At 42.3% G+C, this 25,249-nt stretch overlaps 1 protein-coding gene across 8 annotated transcripts; it reads right to left on the bottom strand.

The window, feature by feature from the left end:
• Nucleotides 1-1,272: 1,272 nt before the first annotated feature.
• Nucleotides 1,273-18,760, bottom strand: LOC106577449 (inhibitor of growth protein 2). 8 transcript variants are annotated; one of them, XM_045701266.1, is made up of 4 exons: nucleotides 18,444-18,760; nucleotides 11,895-12,078; nucleotides 7,562-7,670; nucleotides 1,275-2,511 (listed from the first exon to the last, which is right to left on the bottom strand). In XM_045701266.1, the coding sequence occupies exons 3-4, from the start codon at nucleotides 7,569-7,571 to the stop codon at nucleotides 1,805-1,807; spliced, it is 717 nt and encodes a 238-aa protein (XP_045557222.1). In that variant the 5' UTR covers nucleotides 7,572-7,670; nucleotides 11,895-12,078; nucleotides 18,444-18,760; the 3' UTR covers nucleotides 1,275-1,804. The 8 variants fall into 8 exon arrangements, with proteins under 8 accessions (XP_014010905.1, XP_045557222.1, XP_014010909.1 ...); XM_014155433.2 differs by lacking the exon at nucleotides 7,562-7,670 and adding an exon at nucleotides 2,891-2,954 and having other exon boundaries at nucleotides 1,276-2,511; XM_045701265.1 differs by lacking the exon at nucleotides 11,895-12,078 and adding an exon at nucleotides 2,891-2,954 and having other exon boundaries at nucleotides 1,277-2,511.
• Nucleotides 18,761-25,249: the final 6,489 nt, after the last annotated feature.

Below are 25,249 nucleotides of genomic sequence, written 5' to 3'. Positions count from 1 at the left end.
GAGTATAACAGAACTCATATGGCAGGCAAAAACCTGAGAAGATTTCATGCAGGAAGTGGCCTGTCTGACAAGGTGTCGTTCTTCTTGTCTCTGTTTATTGAAGAGTGAGGATCTTAGCTGTCCCGTGACACTTCCTACGGCTGCCATAGGTTCTCAGAAGGCGGCAAAATGTTGAATCATGGCTTTGCAGGCTCTGGCTGAAACAAAGTAGCGCGTTTGGGTAGTGGCTGGTTACAGTACTGTGAGACTCAGGCTCGTGCCCGCGTCGACCGAAAGCTTTGTTTTCTTTCCTCTGTTTAGCTAAATGGACATTCCCGGTCGGAATATTATCGCTTTTTTACGAGAAAAATGGCATAAAAATGGATTTTAAACAGCGGTTGACATGCTTAGAAGTACGGTAATGGAATATTTAGATTTTTTTTGTCACGAATTGCGCCATGCGCGCGACCCTGATTTACCATTTCGGATAGTGTCTGGGACGCACGAACAAAACGCCGCTACATTTACATTTAAGTCATTTAGCAGACGCTCTTATCCAGAGCGACTTACAAATTGGTGCATTCACCTTATAATATCCAGTGGAACAACCACTTTACAATAGTGCATCTAAATCTTTTAAGGGGGGTTAGAAGGATTACTTTATCCTATCCCAGGTATTCCTTAAAGAGGTGGGGTTTCAGGTGTCTCCGGAAGGTGGTGATTGACTCCGCTATTCGGATATAACGATGGATTATTTTGGACCAAACCAACATTTGTTATTGAAGTAGCAGTCCTGGGAGTGCATTCTGACGAAGACAACAAAAGGTAATCAAACTTTTGTAATAGTAAATCTGATATTGGTGAGTGCTAAACTTGCCGGGTGTCTAAATAGCTAGCCCGTGATGGCTGGGCTATGTACTTAGAATATTGCAAAATGTGCTTTCACCAAAAAGCTATTTTAAAATCGGACATGTCGAGTGCATAGAGGAGTTCTGTATCTATAATTCTTAAAATAATTATGCTTTTTGTGAACGTTTATCGTGAGTAATTTAGTAAATTGTTAGTGAATTCGCCGGAAGTTTGCGGGGGGTATGCTAGTTCTGAACGTGACATGCTAATGTAAAAAGCTGGTTTTTGATACAAATATGAACTTGATTGAACAAAACATGCATGTATTGTATAACAATGTCCTAGGGTTGTCATCTGATGAAGATCATCAAAGGTTAGTGCTGCATTTAGCTGTCTTCTGGGTTTTTGTGACATTATATGCTAGCTTGAAAAATGGGTGTCTGATTATTTCTGGCTTGGTACTCTGCTGACAATCTAATGTTTTGCTTTCGTTGTAAAGCCTTTTTGAAATCGGACAGTGTGGTTAGATTAACGAGAGTCTTGTCTTTAAATAGCTGTAAAATAGTCATATGTTTGAGAAATTGAAGTAATAGCATTTCAAAGGTTTTGAAAATCGCACCACAGGATTCAACTGGCTGTTACGTAGGTGGGACGAATTCGTCCCGCCTAGCCCAGAGAGGTTAAGTAACACAGGATACAGACAGAAGATGGCAGCTTAGGCGGAGGATCCTTACAGTCAACATCGGACTTCGCAAAACAACATTTAGGCTTCAGTGTGAGTCGCCAGTATTGTATCAGCACCAGTTCAGTATTGGTCAAGTCCTTTACTCAGAGTAAGCGCTGCTGGAAATAGTGTTCGCTTGCTCTCAGAACTTTACATTTCGTCATCCCTTGAATGAATCACTTTGGTAAACTCAACGCTCAGTTCAACAATGTTCCGAGAGGAAAGGGACAACGGACGGAGGACTTGTAACTACTACCTGGACCTCCGGTCCTTTTTGTTCTTGTCCAGGTTTTTGTCCATAGTCTTTTCGTTGTCCCCTCTGCACTTGGGACAGAACCACTTCCCCTTGGGCTTGTAGGTGAGCCCCACGCAGGAGAAGTGGAACCACTCGATGGGGCACGCGTCGTTATCGCAGCCGATCATCTCGCCGTATGACACCTGCTCGCACAGGCAGTAGGTGGGCTCATTGGGGTCGATGGTGAACTCCACGGGCGAGGAGTCGCGCTCCTGCTTGGCCTTGCGCTTCTTCTTCTTGGCCGACTTGGACCTTTTCTCCCGCGGCTGCAGGGGCAGCTCATCCGCCGGGTCGTCCATCACCGCTCCATTCCCCGAGGTGTGGTGGGAGTCACGGCTCTCACTGTTGCGCTGGCGTCTCGGCCGGCGTGCAGAGGAACGCTCGGCAGGGGTGGACACCGCCGCCTCCTGGACAGAACTGGAGCGCCGCTCGGTGATGACCCGCTCACTGATCTCGCTGGGCTCCTGGAGGCAGAGGGAGTCCATCTGGCGGGAACGGTTCTCTACCAGCTCAGTCATCTGGGTAACCACATGGATCTTCTCGTCGCCGAGCTCCTGGCTACTGATGAGGGCCCGCTGCAGCTGGATCTGAAGCCTCTTACGCTGTGCCGCATCCTGCTCGCCCTGGTAACGCTCGTAGACATCGTCAACCTCCTTCAGGACCTCTGCAAAGCACACAGAATAAGAAAAAAGTTGTCAGGATGGGTGTCTCCTGCATTTGTTTAGTTACTGAGTAGAATAATCATGAGGGATTAAATAATATGACACTAGCAGTCAGTGGGCAGGGAAAATGTAAGTGCTCATTAAGGACCCTGGTAGGAACAGGGGAAAAATGCATGATAAATTTGGTGAGCACAATTTTATGCATGTATAAAATAGCTACTGCAAAACTCTGGGAGCACTGGAAATCCCCTAATAGCAATCTGACAAACGAGTAATGAGCTGGAAAATGTGTGCCGGTGTCCTAGCTAGCAGCCTCAATGGCTGTGGGCACGGCCTGTAGGAAGTCACGTGTAGGCTTGGGCTGTATCCAGATTTTCATACCATCATTCTGTTCTTCTGCCATCCTGGGAAATACGGTATTACCAGCATAGAACACAAGGGGGCACTAAAATAAAAAATAAATAAAAAAACATTGGCCGTATATTACCAGAATGCTAACAAAATTAGCACAAGTAATTGCGAAATCACATACAAGCGAAAAATGATTAATTCCAAAGACAGGTAAATCCAGCTCATAGAAGCATAGCTAGTAGCTACCGAATGTCATTTTCGGTGAGTGTGGACATTTACAAGTGAAAAAGACAAATTGTCCAAATGAATAAAGTTGTGATTCATGGTTTTCTGATGGAAGCAGAGGGGAGAAGAATGGAGAGAGAAAAAAACACTAGTAGGAAGCATAGTGGGGGAAAAAAAGAAAAAAAAGGCAGCCGTACAGATAAAGAGCTGTTGGTGAGTAAACATATACTTTTGAATAGCATACAAGTGCAACATCAGTTCATGTGCGTCGCACAACAGACATTTAAGTGATAATGCCAGAGAAGCCGGTGTCTAGATGAAATATTGGCACGGGTGTTAAGTTGAGGGCCGGCAAGCAGTGCCAATATATCCTCCAAACACCGGCTTCTCGGGCATGATCACACACACGGTTACCAACATATTAAAATCATGATGACATTTTCATTTAAAACGTTAAATTTGATTAATTTATTCATACCATTTCATCCTTCCACAAGACATAGTCCCAACTAGGGTTGCACATTTTGGGGAATAATCAGAGGTGGAAACTTTGTAAATTAATATTAATACCATTTAAATGTAGATTTTTTTTTTTGCATTGGATATATTTACCATATCATATGGAGACAGAAACAAACCTTTAACCTTATCAGTAGACATAATTGCAAATAATTAAATCCTTCCAATAGAAATAAAATCAAATTTAATTTAATTAAAATGTGTCGACTCCTCACATGGGATGATTTCACTGAACAAAAGGGAATATTGAATGATCCATCGCATCTCCCAAAAACATTTTCAACATACATCTGTAAAATGATAGTCTATAAACTAAAGCTTTGGTTGTCTTCCTCTCAGGCGTCCATGTCTTCTCCCTGGACCTCCTCACTGTCCACCTCTTGAATATCATATTCTGAGACCTCATCTTCACTGTCACTTTACAACCTTGTTGAGGATGGCTCATTGTCAGGCTCAAAAAGCCTCAAATTTGCCCGGATGGCCACCAATTTTTTAACCCTTGTATTGGTCAGCTTGTTGCGTGCTTTGGTGTGTGTGTTCTCAAACAAGGACCAGATGCGCTGTGAGGCAACTGATGTTGGTGAGATTTGGAGGATGATGGAGGCATCAAGGGAAAGAGCCTCAGATCCACAAAAACCCTTCCACCAGGTGGCTGATGAGATATGTTGGCACGACTGCCATATTGCATCTCCATCCCAAAGCCCTTGCTTAGAAGTGTACTTCGCCAGACTGCCAAGAACCCTGTCCTCATCCAGGCCAAGGTGGCGAGACAGTAGTGATGACGCCATAGGCCTTGTTGATCTCTGCGTCAGACAGGATGCTCTTGCCAGCATACTTGGGGTCCAACATGTATGCTGCGGCGTGTATGGGCTTCAGGCAGAAGTCTTCACTTTTTGATGTATTTCAGAAGTGCAGTTTCCTCTGCTTGGAGCAACAGTGAAGTGGGCAGGGCAGTACGGATTTCTTCTCTTCCATCTGCAAGCAGAGTCTGAACATCAGACAGGATGGCATTGTCTTCCTCAATCCGTGCAATGGCTACTGCAATAGGTTTCAGCAGTTTCCGGAGACTGTCAAACATGATAACATCACCCCAACAAGCGTTGCTGGGCAGCTTCAATGCGGTGCACTTATTCTTCTCACTTTGCTTGGTGAGGTAGATTGCTGCGAGAACTTGATGACCCTTCACATACCTAAACATTTCCTTGGCCCTCTTATAGTGTGTATCCATTGTTTTCAGTGCCATGTTGTCCTTGAGGAGCAGATTGAATGCATGAGCAGCACAGCCAATGGGTGTGATGTGAGGGTAGAACTTCTCCACTTTAGACCAAGCAGCCTTCATGTTCACAGCATTGTCTGTCACCAATACAAATACCTTCTGTGGTCCAAGGTCATTGATGACTGTCTTCAGCTCATCTGCAATGTAGAGACAGCGTGTCTGTTGTCCCTCTTGTCTGTGCTCTTGTAGAATACTGGTTGAGGGGTGGAGATACAATGAGGGAAAAAAGTACTTGATCCCCTGCTGATTTTGTACGTTTGCCCACTGACAGAAATTATCAGTCTATAATTTTAATGGTAGGTTTATTTGAACAGTGAGAGACAGAATATCAAAGAAATCCAGAAAAAACATGTCAAAAATGTTATAAATTGATTTGCATTTTAATGAGGGAAATAAGTATTTCACCCCTCTGCAAAACATAACTTAGTACTTTGTGATTGCCAACAAGGGTTTTGCCACCGAGGGCAGACATTTCTTGTAGTTGACCACCAGGTTTGCACACATCTCAGGAGGGATTTTGTCCCACTCCTCTTTGCAGATCTTCTCCAAATCATTAAGGTTGAGGGTGACGTTTGGCAACTCGAACCTTCAGCTCCTTCCACAGATTTTCTATGGGATTAAGGTCTGGAGACTGGCTAGGCCACTCCAGGACCTTAATGTGCTTCTTCTTGAGCCACTCCTTTGTTGCCTTGGCCGTGTGTTTTGGGTCATTGTCATGCTGCAATACCCATCCACAACCCATTTTCAATGCCCTGGCTGAGGGAAGGAGGTTCTCACCCAAGATTTGACGGTACATGACCCTGTCCATCGTCCCTTTGATGCGGTGAAGTCGTCCTGTCCCCTTAGCAGAAAAACACCCCCAAAGCATAATGTTTCCACCTCCATGGTTGACGTTGGGGATGGTGTTCTTGGAGTCATAGGCAGCATTCCTCCTCCTCCAAACACGGCGAGTTGAGTTGATGCCAAAGAGCTCCATTTTGGTCTCATCTGACCACAACATTTTCACCGTTGTCCTCAATCATTCAGATGCTCATTGGCAAACTTCAGACGGGCATGTATATGTGCTTTCTTGAGCAGGGGACCTTGCGGGCGCTGCAGGATTTCAGTCCTTCACGGCGTAGTGTGTTACCAACTGTTTTCTTGGTGACTATGGTCCCAGCTGCCTTGAGATCATTGACAAGTTCCTCCCGTGTAGTTCTGGGCTGATTCCTCACCGTACTCATGATCATTGCAACTCCACGAGGTGAGATCTTGCATGGAGCCCCAGGCCGAGGGAGATTGACAGTTCTTTTGTTTCTTCCATTTGCGAATAATCGCACCAACTGTTGTCACCTTCTCACCAAGCTGCTTGGTGATGGTCTTGTAGCCCATTCCAGCTTTGTGTAGGTCTACAATCTTGTCCCTGACATCCTTGGAGAGCTCTTTGGTCTTGGCCATGGTGGAGAGTTTGGAATCTGATTGATTGATTGCTTCTGTGGACAGGTGTCTCTTATACAGGTCACAAACTGAGATTAGGAGCACTCCCTTTAAGAGTGTGCTCCTAATCTTGGCTCGTTACCTGTATAAAAGACACCTGGGAGCCAGAAATCTTTCAGATTGAGAGGGGGTCAAATACTTATTTCCCTCATTAAAATGCAAATCAATTTATAACATTTTTGACATGCGTTTTTGTTGTTCTGTCTCTCACTGTTCAAATAAACCTACCATTAAAATTATAGAGTGATAATTTCTTTGTCACGGGGCAAACGTACAAAATCAGCAGGGGATCAAATACTTTTCCCCCCCTCACTGTATAGTTAATTATTCCTTGCCCACGAACATTCGACCACCCATCAGAGATGATTGCAATATAGGTCTGCTTTCTCTATGATTTGCTTGACCTTCACTTGAACTCTGAACTCTGCATCCAGCAAATGATTAGATAAAGCATGTCTGGTTGGAGCAGTGCATACTGGGCAAAGTCCATTCAGAAATCTCTTCCAATACACGTTGCCTGTGAGCATCTGAGGTGAACCAGTTGCATACACAGCTCGAGCAAGACATTCAACATTTCTCTATGTTCCTCCATTGATTCAACAAAAACTTCTGATTCCAGGAGGACCATGAGCTGTTGCTATTGATAATGTGCCCGATTCATCATTTTCCCCTCGAATAGAAGTAGAGGGACTTTTGTCAGAGGTTGCTTGTTGTGAGCGCCGAGGGAACTTCATGCACTTGGCCAGATGATTCTGCATCTTTGTTGCATTCTTCACATATGATTTGGCACAGTATTTTCCCATGTACACAGCTTTTCCTTCTACATTAGCTGCAGTGAAATGTCTCCACACATCAGATGGTGCCCTTGGCACTATCCTGTAAAGATTATAATTTTTGGGGGTAAAAAATAAAAATACAATTCCATGTACAGATAAATAGTTAAGCAGTTATACAATTCCTCTGTAAGAAATGTTTTAAAATGAAACGTATGGAAACAGGTGAATTAACACTCAGCAGGCTCAAGCAAGCTAAAACCCACATGGTAGCAACAACTAACTAGCAGAAATTGTTAAGTTAGAAATGATTTAAATACACTTTGCTGTAGTCTACTATTTACTATTTTTTATTTCAATCATGTCACAAAAAAATAAAAAATAAAAAAAAAAAAAAAAATCACCCCACCCAGTATTGTAATCAAAACTTACCAGAAAGCATGTAGTCCTTGGCTCAGACAGTGTAGTGGTGTGGGCTCAATAGAATCTCATTAGTGTGCAAGATCTTGAGAATCAGCTGTACACGTGATGGAAGAATGCACTGCACATGTAATGGAAGAATGCATTGTTGCATGCAGAGGGTTGCAATTCCATTGAATTGGGGATAGTTTAACCAAAATATCCCACAATACCTAAGATTGCCTTGTGTATCCCACAAAAAAAAGGTTCCCTGTTATAAACTAACTTTTATGATGAATTTAAGCAAAAATTCCCAAAGTTCCCAGGATTAACTTCCCATGGAAAACTTCCGTAAAAATGGAAATTTACTGGAAAGTTTCTGATCCTTTGCAACCATAGTCCTGACACGAATCTAGGGTTTCTACCCAAGTCAGCTGGTCATTTGTTCTATCGATTGGTAGAGAAGTGACACAGTCGTTCAGTTCTTTTGTATCCACGGACGCGACCCAGTCGTTCGTTCTAAATGTTCTTTTGCCACACTGGCTGGCAACGTTCTTATCCCTTGTTTGCTTGCTAGCCAGCTAACTCAGTCACGTCAAAATTTGCAGCCAGAATAACAGAAAAGTAGCTGCGTTTGCATAAACTTTTCTAGCGTCATTTGGATACATCCATAACAATGAGCTAATGAAGCAAGAAAATGGCATAGAAAATGTGCTCACTCGTCAGGGCACTAGCCAACAACATCACCTCAGCTGAAGCTGGAAAGACTGCAAACTAGCTGCACTTCGTTTTGTTTGACATTTTTTCAATGACATTTCTTATATATAAAAATGATGCCAGCTGATTCATGATTTTGACTTGCTGAGAAACGCTGCCTGCCTCGTCCTGACATATTCATTACTATGTGACTGCTGGAGATCGAATTTGAATACTAAAACAATGTTGTAAATGTTGGAGAGACAGACAAGGTTTATACAATACAAAAGAAACGTGAGAATGTCTTGATACTTTTTATAATGGTCACGTTCGTAAATTGCTTGGCTGGGCTGATGAGACAGTGGATTGCACAGTCAGATGGAACAGAGTAAATAGGCATTTTTACATCATAGATTTAGCTGGTGGTAACTTGTGGAATAGACACCGGCTGGAATGCGGTTTTAACCTCTTTGGCCTAGGGGGCAGAAATTTGACATCTGGATGACAAGCATGCCCAAAGTAAACTGCCTGTTACTCAGGCCCAGAAGCTAGAATATGCATATAATTGGTAGATTTGGATAGAAAACACTAACTCTAAAGTTTCTAAAAAAACTTAAAATAATGTCTGCGAGTATAACAGAACTGATATGGCAGGCAAAAACCCCAAGGACAAACCATCCAGAAAAAGAGAATTCAGCCCACCACAGATTCCAAATGGCTGTCATTTTTAATATGAAGGGAAAACCTCCGATTGCAGTTTCTAGGGCTTCCACTAGATGTCAAGAATTTCAGGCTGGTTTTTGGAAAAATTTGCTAGAATTTGAAGTTTTTCTAAGTGGCTCCTATTTTGGCTGCAGTGTTTTCACACGTGTGGATGAGAGCGCATACTTGTTCATCTCCGGTAAAGACAATAACAATTCTCCGTCTTAAATTTGATCGTTTATTTACGTATTAGGGTACCTGAGGTTTGATTATAAACGATGTTTGACTTGTTTGGAGAAGTTTATAGGTAACGTTTGGGATTCATTTTGAAGGAGGAAAACCGGTGGATTATTGAATGAAGCGCGCCAGCTAAATTGAGTTTATGGTTATAAAGAAGGACTTTATCGAACAAAAGGACCAATTGTGATGTAGCTGGAACCTTTTGGAGTGCCAACAGAAGAAGATCTTCAGAGGTAAGGCATTTATTTTATCGCTATTTCTGACTTTCGTGGCGCACCTGCCTGGTTGGAAAATGTTTTTAATGCTTTTGTGTGCTGGGCACTGTCCTCAGATAATCGCATGGTGTGCTTTCGCCGTAAAGCCTTTTTGAAATCAAACAGCGGCTGGATTAACAAGAAGTTAAGCTTTATTCTGATGTATCACACCTGTATTTTCATGAATGTTAAATATGACTATTTCTGTAATTTCAGTTTCGCGCTCTGCAATTTCACCGGAAGTTGTCGAAATGGGACGCTAGCATCCCACTGATGCGCAAGAAGTTAACCAATCAGCATTCAGGATTAGGCCCACCCGTTGTATAAACAATGCTATGGACTCAACAGCTCCCGCATTCTCCAGTTAAATATTTACAAACAAAACTGGTTCAACTGTTCTGGGAAACTACGGTAAGCTTCATAATGTAAAATTATGTGACAGGTAAAATGAAGAACAGAATCTACTTTCTCTCTTAACGTATTGCACAAGTTGACAGGTGTAAAACTTAACTAGCCACAAAAATTCACATTTATTGAAATGTTAAAATATAGGTTGACAGTATTTCCCTTAATTAAAATATTTAAAAAATAAAAAATGAGGTAAAAAAAGACTGCAGTTTTGAAACTGCAGTCGACTATGGTACTTTGGACGCAGTAATTTCGTTTGGAAAGTATTCAGACCCCTTGACTTTTTCCACACTTTATTACGTTAGTCTTTTTTTTTTTTTATTCCACCAATCATGTTTTCAAATGTATTAAAAAAACAAAAACAGAAATAACTGATATAACTAAGTATTCGGACCCTTTGCTAGGAGACTTGAAATTGAGCTCAGGTGCATCCTGTTTCCATTGATCATCCTTAGGATGTTTCTACAACTTGATTGGAGTCCACCTGTGGTAATTTCAATTGATTGGACATGATTTGGAAATGCACACACCTGTCTATATAAGGTCCCACAGTTGACCGTGCATGTCAGCGCACAAACCAAACCATGAGGCCGAAGGAATTGTCCTTAGAGCTCCGAGACAGGATTGTGTCAAGGCACAAATCAGTGGAAGGGTACAACAACAACAAAAAAATGTCTGCAGCACTGAAGGTCCCCAAGAACTTAGTGGCCTCCATTCTTAAATGGAAGAAATGTGGAACCACCAAGACTCTTCATAGAGCTGTCCGCCCGGCAAACGGGGAAGAAGGGCCTTAGGAAGGTAACTAAGAACCCGATGGTCACTGACCGAGCTCTAAAGTTCCTCTGTGGAGATGAGAACCTTCCAGAAGGACAACCATCTCTGCAGCACTCCACCAAATCAGGCCTTTATGGTAGAGTGGCCAGACGGAAACCACTCCTCAGTAGAAAGGCACATGACAGCCCGCTTGGAGTTTGCCAAAACGCACTTAAAGGACTCTCTTGAATTCTTAGGCCTGCATGCCATCCGTGACATCTGGAGGAAACCTGGCACCATCCCTATGGTGAAGCATGATGGTGGAAAAATCAAGCTGTGGGGATGTTTTTCAGCAGCCGGAACTGGGAGACTAGTCAGGACTGAGGGAAAGATGAACAGAGCAAAGTATAGCAAGATCCTTATAGCAAGATCCTCCAGAGCGCTCAGGACCTCAGCCTGGGGCAAAGGTTCACATTCCAACAGTATAACAACCCTAAGCACACAGCCAATACAATGGAGGAGTGACTTCGGGACAAGTCTCTGAATGTCCTCGAGTGGCACAGCCAGAGACCGGACTTGAACCCGATCTAACATTTCTGGAGAGACCTGAATATAGCTGTGTAGCAATGCTCCCCATCCAACCTGACAGAGCTGGAGAGGATCTGCAGAGAAGAATGGAAGAAACTCCCCAAATACAGGTGTGCCAAGCTTGTAGCATCATATCCAAGGCTGTAATCGCTGCCAAAGGTGCTTCAACAAAAAAATAAAATCCTGTGTTTGCTTTGTCATTACTGGGTAGTGTTTAGAATAAGGAAGAAAAACAATTTAATTAATTTCAGGGTAAGGCTGCAATGTAACAAAATCTGAAAAAAGTCAAGGGGTCTGAATACTTTCCGAATGCACCAGCCACCCTAGTCAGACTATTCTCTCTGTTACCGCATTCCGGTACCAGAGCGCCAAGTCTAGGTCCAAAAGGATTAACAGCTTCTACTCCCAAGCCATAAGACTTCTGAACAGCTAATCAAATGGCTACGCAGACTATTTGCATTGACCCCCCCCCCATTTTTACACTGCTGCTACGCTGTTTATTATCTATGCATAGTCACTAGGGATGCACTGATTGAAATTTTGGCCCGATATTTTCCTTGCAAAAAAAAACAAAAAACAAAACCGATACCAGATATTTTACATTTTTGCGGCCTTAAGCACTCTAGTACAGTTAAATAGTTGAAACACACACACCAAAAAGTTAGTTGGCATTTACATTTGTCCCCAATACCAGTAAAACATCAAAACCTATTTCTTTCACTTACTTGCCGTTTCGTTCATTTGTCCAGTCTCAACCAGGATATCATGTCAAGCGGTGAAGTTTCAGCTCTGTCTGTGGCATCTCCGTCTGTGGCCTCTCGTCATCGGTGTGCGTTTCCATCTTGTCCAGCTGTGTCTAACATTTCACGTAAACCCTGTTTGTCTGCATCGAAATAGCGGTCCTTGTACCTAGCATCAAGCATGGTGGCAACACAGTAGAGGCTCAGAGAGAATGCCACCGAATCGCTTGTTCACAGCCTATAGTTGATTACTTTTCCAAATGAACAAAAATGCCAACACAGACCGTCGGGTTGAGCAGGCGTTTCAATGCCATGACAGGGTATCACGTCTGCTGAAGACGCAGTTGAGCTTATTTCTCGAGTCAGTTGTTCGAATGGAGCTAAGAGTGTTCATGTTTCAAACGTGATATTGAAATGTTAGCAGCGGAATGAGAACCAGCACATTCTTGAGCATGCAATATGGTTTTCCTCAGTATGAAATCCTCGTCGACCCACTGTGCTGTCAGACTCAATGCTCATGGGGCTGACGTCGCTGGTCCAAATGTCAGTCATGAAGCAATAGCAAGTAGCTCATGCATGCGAGTTTCAACAATACTGTATAACTCCGGTAGGGCAACATCTGAAAAATAGCACCTACTTGGTAGTGTGTACCGGTGCTCGACCCGTCGGCGAAAGCCAACATCATCCACAAAAGAGAACGGTTGATTGTCAAGGGCAATGAATTTTATTATCTTGGCGTTAGTCGATTTCGCCTTAGTTGTATTGCTGAAATGTTCTTACTCTTTCAAATGACTGCTCGATCCACACAGCAGGCAATTGTGGGCTAGGTTAGGAATGCTGTGTTGCATGGGTAGCGCTATATCAACCTACACCACTGTTCAACAGTTTGGGGTCACTTAGAAATGTCCTTGTTTTTTAAAGAAATGCACATTTTTTCCCCCATTAAAATATCAAATTGATCAGAAATAGTGTAGACATTGTAAATGTTGTAAATGACTATTTTAGCTGGGAACAGCTGATTTATGGAATATCTACATAGGCGTACAGAGGCCCATTATCAGCAACCATCACGGTCTGTGTTCCAATGGCACATTGTGTTAGCTAATCCAAGTTTATCACTTTAAAAGGCTAATTGATCATTAGAAAACCCTTTTGCAATTATGTTAGCACAGCTGAAAACTGTTCTGATTAAAGATGCAATAAAAAACTGGCCTTTAGACTAGTTGAGTATCTGGAGCATCAGAATTTGTGGGTTTGATTACAGGCTCAAAATGGCCAGAAACAAAGTACTTTCTAATGAAACTAGTCAGTCTATTCTTGTTCTGAGAAATGAAGGCCATTCCATGTGGGAATTGTGTCCTGAACGCACGAACAAAACGCCGCTATTTGGATATAACTATGGATTATTTGGAACCAAACAAACATTTGTTGTTGAAGTAGAAGTCCTGGGAGTGCATTCTGACGAAGAACAGCAAAGGTAATCAAATTTTTCTTATAGTAAATCTGAGTTTGGTGAGTGTCAAAATAGCTAGCCTGTGATGGCCGGGCTACGTACTCAGAATATTGCAAAATGTGCTTTCACCGAAAAGCTATTTTAAAATCGGACACCGCGATTGCATAAAGGAGTTCTGTATCTATAATTCTTAAAATAATTATGTTTTTTGTGAACATTTATCGTGAGTAATTTAATAAATTCACCGGAAGTGTTCGGTGGGAATGCTAGTTCTGAACGTCACATGCTAATGTAAAAAGCTGGTTGATATAAATATGAACTTGATTGAACAAAACATGCATGTATTGTATAACATAATGTCCTAAGATTGTCATCTGATGAAAATCATCAAAGGTTAGTGCTGCATTTAGCTGTGGTTTGGGTTTATGTGACATTATATGCTAGCTTGAAAAATGGGTGTCTGATTATTTCTGGCTGGGTACTCTCCTGACATAATCTAATGTTTTGCTTTCGTTGTAAAGCCTTTTTGAAATTGGACAGTGTGGTTAGATTAACGAGAGTCTTGTCTTAAATGGTGTAAAATAGTCATATGTTTGAAAAATCCGAAAACTTCCATTTTCGAGGAGTTTGTATTTCGCGCCACGCCCTATCATTGGATATTGGAGCGGTGTTCCGCTAGCGGAACGTCTAGATGTAAGAGGTTAATATTTTATCAACGTTTATGACGAGTATTTTTATAAATTGTAGTGCTGATTCACCGGCAGTTTTGGGGGAAATACATTTTCTGAACGTCACGCGCCAATGTAAAAATGTTTTGGGATATAAATATGAACTTGATAGAACAAAAAAATGCATGTATTGTCTAACAATGTCCTAGGAGTGACATCTGATGAAGATTGTCAAAGGTTAGTGCATAATTTTAGCTGGTTTTCTGCTTTTGGTGACGCCTGTCTTTGAATTGACAAAATGGCTGTGTAATTTTTTGTAAATGTACTGTCCTAACATAATCGAACTTTATGCTTTCGCCGTAAAGCCTCTTTGAAATCGGACAATGTGGTTAGATTAAGGAGATGTTTATCTTTCAAATGGTGTAAAATAGTTGATTGTTTGAGAAATTGAAATTATTAGATTTTTGCTGTTTCGAATTTCGCGCCGCTATCTTGCAAGCAATCCCGTTAGATGAGAGGAAGGGGTCCCAGAGGTTAGGCACGCCAACACTTTTAGTAATAATCGGCCAATTCCACTACCGATAGTCAGCATCCCTAACTAACACGTGCAGTGTTAAGGGCTTGTAAGTATGCATTTCACTGTAATGTCTGTTGTATTCGGCACATGCGACACATTTTATTTGAATTTAAATGACTATGAAGTGGCAGCTGCAGAGATGAACTGCGCATGGGTTTTGAAAGTAGACTAATTTGAGAAGGCCCAATTAATTTCAACAGTTTACATTTGAATTTTACTTAATTCTACCTAGAACAAGTGGCTTTGTGTTAGAGCCCATTTCTTCCTATTCAGTAAGAGGTAGGACTACATAATTGACAAAACTAGAGTGTACTATCCATTGATTTTGTCAGCCAATTCCTTCAGTCACCATGCACTCCTTAAATATCAGTGAATATGAAGTGCTTGATGTGTTAAGTTAAAACCAGGGCTTGAATTGAAGGGGTGAGGGTATTGTGGCTTTTGTTAAAGAAAATGACTAAAAGCATAGACCTACCCTTTTTTAGCTAAGTATTTGATAAGAAAAATATATATGGACCTGATTATATAAAGCGATCTATAACAACGCTTTATACTAGAAACAAGCTGTAAAATGCCGGGAAAAGACTATGCATATGGGATATTGGTTAGTCTATGACATTCAGAGGCTGTGCTACAACCTTCTATAGCCAAGGAGACCATTTTTTTTTTTAACTTTGCTTGGAAACTAATGTGTGATTCTGTCACTATCAATTGATGTTTGACATTTCAACAGGCTATTGAACAAAATACTAACTCCAAATCAGTCAGGAGCAAGCCTAAGGAGAAACAAAAATGTATTTAGGAAATAAATTGTGTAGCATTCGTGACACGCTACAGGCTGGCAGGAGTGCTCAGCATTAACAGCAGTTCAACAACATGCCTATAAAAATGACAATTTTAGGCTATATAAAATGAAAAAGAAATAATAATTATGAAAAAGAAATGCCTTAGGCTATACAGTGCCTTTTGAATTCACTTTTAGAAACTTGAGTTTGGCCAGTCTTTGGTTTGAGGATCATGCGCTGTTTGTTAAATTTAGCCTAGCAGATGCTATTATATTCCCATGCCCCAATCAGTCAACACAAATCTATTTTGTAACAACAATATCATGGAATAAAGTGAAAAAGAGTTTCCCAAATAAAAAAAGTTACAAGTGCATATAGGTCTACCTGATGACATGCGGCTGCTGTGTTAAAGAAATACCTTTTTCTCGATTTCATTGATGATCAGATACTTCAGATGTGGTTTTAAAAGATTGCTTGTCTCCAGTCATGTAAAACGACATCGAATTGCATGAAATGTGTTTATAAAAAGGCTAATTATTCTCGGAATACAAATAAGATATCCATTATAATAAAAACACTGCATGAATATCTTTTCACCCCTACCATTGTCTAGGGTGGTCAGTGACTCTGCAACCTTCTTTGTCAAGGCTGGTCTGTCCTAGGAGTGAGGATAAACGGTAGGCATGTTCTCTGCTATTTTTTTATTATTATTTTGGGTATATGGGAGGGTCACTTGTCTTTTTTCAAGCGTTCAGGGAGGGTCGGGTAAAAATGTATTTTACTCTAGGGAAGGCCATTATTATTTTTTTCCCAAAAGTCCGATTTTCTCCAGGTATCCCTCATCACAAATAACACAGTCCCTAACTTAAAAATGACTCATGGGGTACGACAGTTGAACAAAGCTCATCAGAACCCAAAAAATAAACTTGTTTTACTCCAATGGTTTGTAAATAAAATGTAAACAAATGCTATATAGCCTCAAAACATGGTTAAAACTATAATTGTGATATCAGGTATGGTCAATCCTTGCATCCATAGCCATCAATGAATTTGATAGTGATTACATTTCTCCAGCACCATCCTTTAGCTTTTTAACAAACAAGGTGTGGGGAGGCTGATTTTTTTTATAGTTTCTACTGCTGATTTAACAATCCCTTGAAAACGGCACGCAGTTGTCAATGGTTTTAGTGGAGCTGGGGATCTCCTTGCCCCCCACAGCAGCCAAATCGAATGCTCTGCACCGTATTGTGACGTTTTATTGAACGACCGACTCGCGTCATAAGGAATTCCCCTCGACCACACACACAAATTGGGGGAAACCAAGTTTTTTTTTTTTTTTACATTGACTCCTGCTGTAAAAGAGCTAACTTTGTTGTCGATGTTTAGTTATACAGAAATAACAAAACATGCCGAAAAGCTGCTGTGTTTGTTGTTCAATGTACCTACAATTCACAATGCTCCCACATAAGGAAACAGAGCCAGCGAGAAGAGCCCTGTGGCTTCAGACTATTCGGCATGGGAGAGTGGGAAATGTAGGGAATCCAAGGAGGATACATGTAGCTATGTGTGTGGAACACATTTAATCACAGGCAATACATTTGACTTGTTTAGTATAGTCCGTTTAACGCCACTCACTACTTGTCGCTGTATAATCCATTTGTGTTGTTGCTTGTCTTAGCTAGCTTAATGTTACGGACAGAAGCTAGCTAGCACTCACGTGGCTGCTAGCACCCTCATGAAAAGGGGCATGAGGGAAGCCTTGAAATAGGTTTTTCTAAGTAGTGAGAACACTCAGGAGCAAGCAAAGTTGAAATAAAATCTTGAGACATGTACTTAAATCTAGTTTTGTCATTGACTAAAACAAGCAGACAAGAAAATTAGGTTTGAAAAAGGTAAAGTTTTTGCTGCTAGCCAATTGGGTAAACTAGGTTACCACAGGTTGTTTTCCCCACAGGTGTGCGGGGTGTTCTAATAGCCGATTCAGGAAGTGACAAAACTTTCCGCCTGAACAGGCAATAATGTCTATCTGCACACTGCGGTTACTACATGCCGCACCCACTGCCATTGTGGATGCTAGCGCTGTCTCTGGCCCACACTCCAGTACCGTAGGCGGTAGTAATGCACCAACATTGGATGCCAACTGCCGAAAGAACACCACCAAAGGAGGATGCTGCTAGTTTGCTTGGGGACAACGGTACAGTATCCTCCACTCCCACCTGACGAGCACTGCTTTCCCAGTTTTGCTAACGTTACAGCGAGGAAAGTAGTTAGCTATGGTTGCCAACCCAACCTTCGTATGGCACTACTGGGCTGTGATTACCATAGGCATAAAAGGTTTGCAGTGTGGTTAAGTTTTTAATCCGATTTTTATAGAGAAATAGTACAAATAGGCAGGCTTAGCCAGTCTGAGTTCTAGAAAGTGGCCCGATGCTTACAAAAAAAATCCCAGTCCGAGTCCAAATTCCCAGTTGTCTTGAACGTACTAGTTTCGGAAATCACCGAGTTCCCTGTTGTTTTGAACGCGGCACTGGCAAAATTCTCGTACATGGCATATTTTCATCACCAGCGTTAAGAGCGGATTGCAATAACGACCATTTCGTTTTTTCTTTCTGTTAACAGTTAACGTTACTGTTACACTACGAATTTTATATTTGTTAGTAGGCAACACTATCAACAATAAATCAACATCCCTTGTAAAATAAATATAAAACGAATGCAGATAACAGGTTTGCCAACTCGAAAGAAAGCCGTTAAACGCCACAACACCCCTCTTGTCAAAATGGCTGATCCTCTGTAACTATATCAAGCCAACTCGGACCTGACACCGGGACATGTTGAGGATAACAAATTGAAGGCATACATCGTACTCGAAAGACTAAACTATCTATATTTCAGCACATAAAAAAAAAAACTTGCTTTCAATGCTAACTAGTGTGTGGAACATTAACTAAAGTGGATCGGGAATTTGCCAATCCAGCACACCCAGTTTTGGTAATTGTATCGTCAAACTCGCAAATCTCAGCACTAAAACAACGAGAGGAAAAACAATACCTTGATACTTTGAGTCAATTTCTCGCAGCAGAGAGACGTTTCTTTGTATATCCAAAGGCATGGACTCAACACATTCCAAATAATCCTCCACATAGCTGACCAGTTGTGACTTTTCCACGTTTGGATAGTGATGACCTAACATTGTTCCACCGATGCATTGAGACAATCAAGAAAACTTGTAAATAGATTTGAGATAATGCATTTTGTATGGTTTCTAATGGTTTTCTTGCGCCAGTATTGTTGCTTACTATATTCACTGGTCAGTTCACTTCAAACAGAACTGCACACAGTGCGCATGAGCACGGTGTATTCCTTTTATGGCAATGCACAGCGTTTTCGCATTTTACTTGACGGGGGGGATGGGCCATTCTTATTTCCAGCGTTTGGATTGGCTGTGAATAAAATAAAGGCCTCCTTTATTATTATGAACTTTTCCCGGGAAAGTAAACCATTAACTATTTTTAACACCATTGTTTTTTTTTAAATCATACTATTTTGGTCGACCGGTAAAATAGTTGTTCACTCCAAGTGAACGTCTGGAGGAAACCTGGTATCATCCCTACGGTGAAGCATGGTGGTGGCAGCATCATGCTGTAGAGATGGTTTTCAGTGGCAGGGACTGGGAGACTAGACAGGATCGAGGAAAAGATGAATGGAGCAAAGTACAGAGGGATCCTTGATGAAAACCTGCTCCTGAGCGCTCAGCACCTCAGACTGGGGTGGTTCACCTTCCAACAGGACAGGCCGTAATCGCTGCCAAAGATGCTTCAACAAAGTACATCTTTCAAACAAGATATTCAATGTCTGACAGGAAACCCCAAAAGCAATCATATTAAAATCAAATCAAATTGTATCGGTCACATGCGCCAAATACAACAGGTGTAGACTTTACTGTGAAATGCTTAGTTATGAGCCTATTACCAACAGTGCAGATTTAAAAAGTAGGACAAATATTTGCTAAATAAAAAAGTAAGTAACACAATAAAAACAATAACGAGGCTATATACAATGAGTACCACTACAGAGTCAATGTGCAGGGGTACGTGGTAATTGAGGTAATACAGTATGATCATGTGGGTAGGGGTAAAAGTGACTAAGCAATCAGGATATATAATAAACAGAGTAGCAGCAGTGTATGTGAAAGTGTGAATGTGTGTGGCGTCAATATGCATGTGTATGTAGTGTGTCATTGTAGAGTGTGTGGGTAGAGTCTATTGAGTGTGCATAGAGCCAGTGCAAGGGAGTTCGTGCAAAACAATTAAGAGAAATAAATATCAAATCGGGTCAATATAAATTGTCCGGGTAGCCATTTGGTTAACTGTTCAGCAGTCTTATGGCTTGGGGGTAGAAGCTGTTCAGGTGCCTTTTGTTCACAGACTTGGCACTCCGATACCTCTTGCAGTGCGGTAGCAGAGAAAACACTCTATGACTTGGATGGATAGAGTCTTTGAAAATTTCTAGGGCAGGGCTCTTCAACCCTGTTCCTGGAGAGCTACTGTCCTGTAGAATTTCAGTCCAACCCTAATCGAGCGCACCTGATTCTATCAGTTAACTGGTTGACAAGCTGAATCAGGTTAGTTACAGTTGGGGTTGGAGTGAAAGCTACAGGGGGTAGCTTTCCAGGAACAAGGTTGGAGACCCATGTTCTAGGGCCTGTCACGTCTGCTCCCGCTCTTCCCTCCCCCTGGCGCTTGAGGACGCCAGGTTGCCCTGCATCACGCACTCCTGCCATCCATCACGTACACCTCATCACGCGCATCAGTGATATTGGACTCATTCATCACATATTTGTCAGTTCCCTTGCTCTGTTCCCCGCTGCTGCATTAATTGTTTTTTGTCTTTGTATTAGTTTGCTGACGCTGTTCCTGTCTCGTTCCATGTCCGTTATACATTTACATTACATTTTAGTCATTTAGCAGACGCTCTTATCCAGAGCGACTTACAGTAGTGAATGCATACATTTCATACATTTAATTTCATGCTTTTTTTTTTGTACTGGCCCCCCCGTGGGAATTGAACCCACAACCCTGGCGTTGCAAACACCATGCTCTACCAACTGAGCCACAGGGAAGCCCACATGATCCTTCTAACAGAGAGTCGTAACCCCATCTGATGGCTAAACAAACACCAAGCTGAGGGTTGGTTGTGTGAACTTGGAACAAAACAATAGGGTTGAAAGAAGATCTGTCCAGTTTGTGAACCTATATATACACTGCTCAAAAAAATAAAGGGAACACTTAAACAACACATCCTAGATCTGAATGAAATAAATAATCTTATTAAACGCTTTTTTCTTTACATAGTTAAATGTGCTGACAACAAAATCACACAAAAATTATCAATGGAAATCCAATTTATCAACCCACGGAGGTCTGGATTTGGAGTCACACTCAAAATTAAAGTGGAAAAACACACTACAGGCTGATCCAACTTTGATGTAATGTCCTTAAAACAAGTCAAAATGAGGCTCAGTAGTGTGTGTGGCCTCCACGTGCCTGTATGACCTCCCTACAACGCCTGGGCATGCTCCTGATGAGGTGGCGGATGGTCTCCTGAGGGATCTCCTCCCAGACCTGGACTAAAGCATCCGCCAACTCCTGGACAGTCTGTGGTGCAACGTGGCGTTGGTGGATGGAGCGAGACATGATGTCCCAGATGTGCTCAATTGAATTCAGGTCTGGGGAACGGACGGGCCAGTCCATAGCATCAATGCCTTCCTCTTGCAGGAACTACCTGACACACTCCAGCCACATGAGGTCTAGCATTGTCTTGCATTAGGAGGAACCCAGGGCCAACCGCACCAGCATATGGTCTCACAAGGGGTCTGAGGATCTCATCTCGGTACCTAATGGCAGTCAGGCTACCTCTGGCGAGCACATGGAGGGCTGTGCGGCCCCCCAAAGAAATGCCACCCCACACCATGACTGACCCACCGCCAAACCGGTCATGCTGGAGGATGTTGCAGGCAGCAGAACGTTCTCCACGGCGTCTCCAGACTCTGTCACGTCTGTCACGTGCTCAGTGTGAACCTGCTTTCATCTGTGAAGAGCACAGGGCACCAGTGGCGAATTTGCCAATCTTGGTGTTCTCTGGCAAATGCCAAACGTCCTGCACGGTGTTGGGCTGTAAGCACAACCCCCACCTGTGGACGTCGGGCCCTCATACCACCCTCATGGAGTCTGTTTCTGACTGTTTGAGCAGACACATGCACATTTGTGGCCTGCTGGTGGTCATTTTGCAGGGCTCTGGCAGTGCTCCTCCTGCTCCTCCTTGCACAAAGGCGGAGGTAGCGGTCCTGCTGCTGGGTTGTTGCCCTCCTACGGCCTCCTCCACGTCTCCTGATGTACTGGCTTGTCTCCTGGTAGCGCCTCCATGCTCTGGACACTACGCTGACAGACACAGCAAACCTTCTTGCCACAGCTCGCATTGATGTGCCATCCTGGATGAGTTCCACTACCTGAGCCACTTGTGTGGGTTGTAGACTCCGTCTCATGCTACCACTAGAGTGAAAGCACTAACAGCATTCAAAAGTGACCAAAACATCAGCCAGGAAGCATAGGAACTGAGAAGTGGTCTGTGGTCACCCCCTGCAGAACCACTCCTTTATTGGGGGTGTCTTGCTTATTGCCTATAATTTCCACCTGTTGTCTATTCCATTTGCACAACAGCATGTGACATTTATTGTCAATCAGTGTTGCTTCCTAAGTGGACAGTTTGCTTTCACAGAAGTGTGATTGACTTGGAGTTACATTGTGTTGTTTAAGTGTTCCCTTTATTTTTTTGAGCAGTATATTAAATGTTTTACTCCCCGTGCCTGCTTCATCTCTCCAGCGTCAACTCGTGACAGGGCCTTCCTCTGACATCACCTGGAATAGAGGTCCTGGATGGCAGGGAGTTTGAACCCAGTGATGTACTGGGCCATACGCACTACCCTCTGTAGCACCCTGCGGTCGAATGCCGAGCAGTTACCATACCAAGGATGATGTAGCCAGTCAAGATGCTCTCAATGGTTCAGCTGAATAACTTTGAGGATTTGAGGGTCCATGGCAAATCTTCTCAGCATCCTGAGGGGAAGAGGTGTTGTCGTGCCCTCTTCACGACTGTGTTTGGAACAGGATTTTTTTATTTTACCTTTTATTTAACTAGGCAAGTCAGTTAAGAACAAATTCTTATTTTCAATGACGGCCTAGGAACATTGGGTTAACTGCCTTGTTCAGGGGCAGAACAACAGATTTGTACCTTGTCAGCTCAGGGATTCGATCTTGCAACCTTTCAGTTACTAGTCCAACGCTCTAACCACTAAGCTACGCTGCCGCCCCAGGATAGGTCTTTAGTGCCGCTCTACTACAGACCCGTCAATATGAAGGGGATGTGTTCAGCCCTCCGTTTCCTGTAGTCCATGATAAGTTCCTTTGTCTTGCTCACATTGAGGGAGAGGTTGTTGTCCTGGCACCACACTGCCAGGTCTCTGACCTCCTCCCTATAGGTTGTCTATAATCATTTCTACCACGTCATGCCGTCGGCAAACTTGATGATGTTGGAGTTGTGCGCGGCCACGCAGTCGTGAGTGATGAGGAGTACAGGAGGTGACTGAGCACACACCCCTGAGGGGCCCCGTGTTTAGGGTCAGTGTGGCAGATGTGTTGTTGCCTACCCTCACCACCTGGGGGCAGCCCATCAGGAAGCCCAGGATCCTGTTGCAGAGGGAGGTGTTCAGTCCCAGGGTCCTTAGCTTAGTGATGAGCTTGGAAGGCACAATGGTGTTGAACGCTGAGATGTAGTCAATGAACAGCACTCTCACGTAGGTGTTCCTTTTGTACAGGTGGGAAAGTGCAGTGTGGAGTGCAATTGAGATTTTGTCATCTGTGGATCTGTTGGGGCGGTATGTGAATTGGAGTGGATCCAGGGTTTCTGGGATGATGGTGTTGATGTGATCCATGACCAGCCTTTCAAAGCATTTCATGGCTACAGATGTGATTGCTACAGGAAAGTAGTCATTTAGACAGGTTGCATTGGTGTTCTTAGGCACAGCGAATATGGTGGTTTGTTGGAAACATACGTGCACTACCATTCAAAAGTTTGGCGTCACTTAGAAATGTCCTTGTTTTTGAAAGAAAAGCAAATTTTTTTGTCCATTAAAATAACATCAAATTGATCAGAAATACAGTGTAGACATTGTTAATGTTGTAAATGACTACTGTAGCTGGAAACGGCTGATTTTTAAAGGAATATCTACATAGGCGTACAGAGGCCCATTATCAGCAACCATCACTCCTGTGTTCCAATGGAAAGTTGTGTTAGCTAATCCAAGTTTATTGTTTTAAAAGGCTAATTGATCATTAGAAAACCCATTTGCAATTATATTAGCACAGCTGAAAACTGTTGTCCTGATTAAAGAAGCAACAAAACTGGCCTTCTTTAGACTAGTTGAGTATCTGGAGAGTCAGCATTTGTTGGTTTGATTACAGGCTCAAAATGGCCAGAAACAAAGGACTTTTTTCTGAAACTTGTCAGTCTATTCTTGTTCTGAGAAATGGCTATTCCATGCGAGAAATTGCCAACAAACTGAAGATATCGTGCAACGCTGTGTACTACTCTCTTCACAGAACAGCGCAAACTGGCTCCAACCATAATAGAAAGAGGAGTGGGAGGCCCTGGTGCACAACTGAGCAAGAGGACAAGTACATTAGAGTGTCTAGTTTGAGAAACAGACGCCTCACAAGTCCTCAACTGGAAGCTTCATTAAATATTACCCGCAAAACACCAGTCTCAACGTCAACAGTGAAGAGGCGACTCCAGTCTGCGATATGGCTTTTTCTTTGCAACTCTGCCTAGAAGGCCAGCATCCCGGAGTCACATCTTCACTGTTGATGTTGAGACTGGTGTTTTGCGGGTACTATTTCATGAAGCTGCCAGTTGAGGACTTGTGAGGTGTCTGTTTATCAGAGCGTACTGTAAGTTAAGAAAGAGTAGGTTGTTAAGTTTGATAGTTATGATAACAATAATGATACTAGTAAATCATAATTCCCCCCTCGAGGAATATATTTCAGGATGTAGAAGACATCCCCCCCAAGAAGTCACAGCATGTCACATCAGCATCCAGCTTTGCAGGAGTTTGATGTATGAATTGTGTATGTAGTATAAAAACTGTAGGAAATAGGTCCCAAAAAGTGTCAAGAATAATAAACAAGAAAAAGTATGAGCAATAACAATAGTGTGCTTTGCATGCTACAAGCACAGAAATAATAATACGTTTTCATATGTTATAAGAGAAAAAATATAATATACTGAATAACCAGCATCTTACCATCAAAACTAACACCCCACAGTTGTTTGAGAAATCTTGCTTTGGTAGGCCATGTGGTGTGAACAAGGTACAATTTTCAATAAAGGAATGACAATCAAATGGTACAGTTCAGTGGAATAATTTAAAGGAATATCTAACCTGAACATCATCCACACCAAAAGTCCTCCAAGTTCCAGGGGACAAGATCCGAGCAATGTTTCTGTCAACACAATGTATGTGAAAGTAAAGAAAAAGTACAATGCAACAGCTTTTTATACTTCAGCATGCATAACAGTTTTGAACACAGTTGGAACTGAATTAGCCCAAGTATTTTTCACAACATGTATGGGTATTGCTGGACTAGAACATTTATTTTCGACTGCAAACACACCATTTCTCACATCATTGCACTCACATGCCAAAAATCTTTCAAAGCAATGTGCATGCTTTCTTTGTAAATGTGTTTAAGTTTTTCTTATTTAACTTCAGTTTGCAATGTAGACAAGTTACAATTACTTTT

This window comes from Salmo salar, chromosome ssa18, assembly GCF_905237065.1.
Source record: "Salmo salar chromosome ssa18, Ssal_v3.1, whole genome shotgun sequence".
NCBI lineage: Eukaryota > Metazoa > Chordata > Actinopteri > Salmoniformes > Salmonidae > Salmo > Salmo salar.
This window is presented reverse-complemented; position numbering and strand designations above follow the sequence as displayed.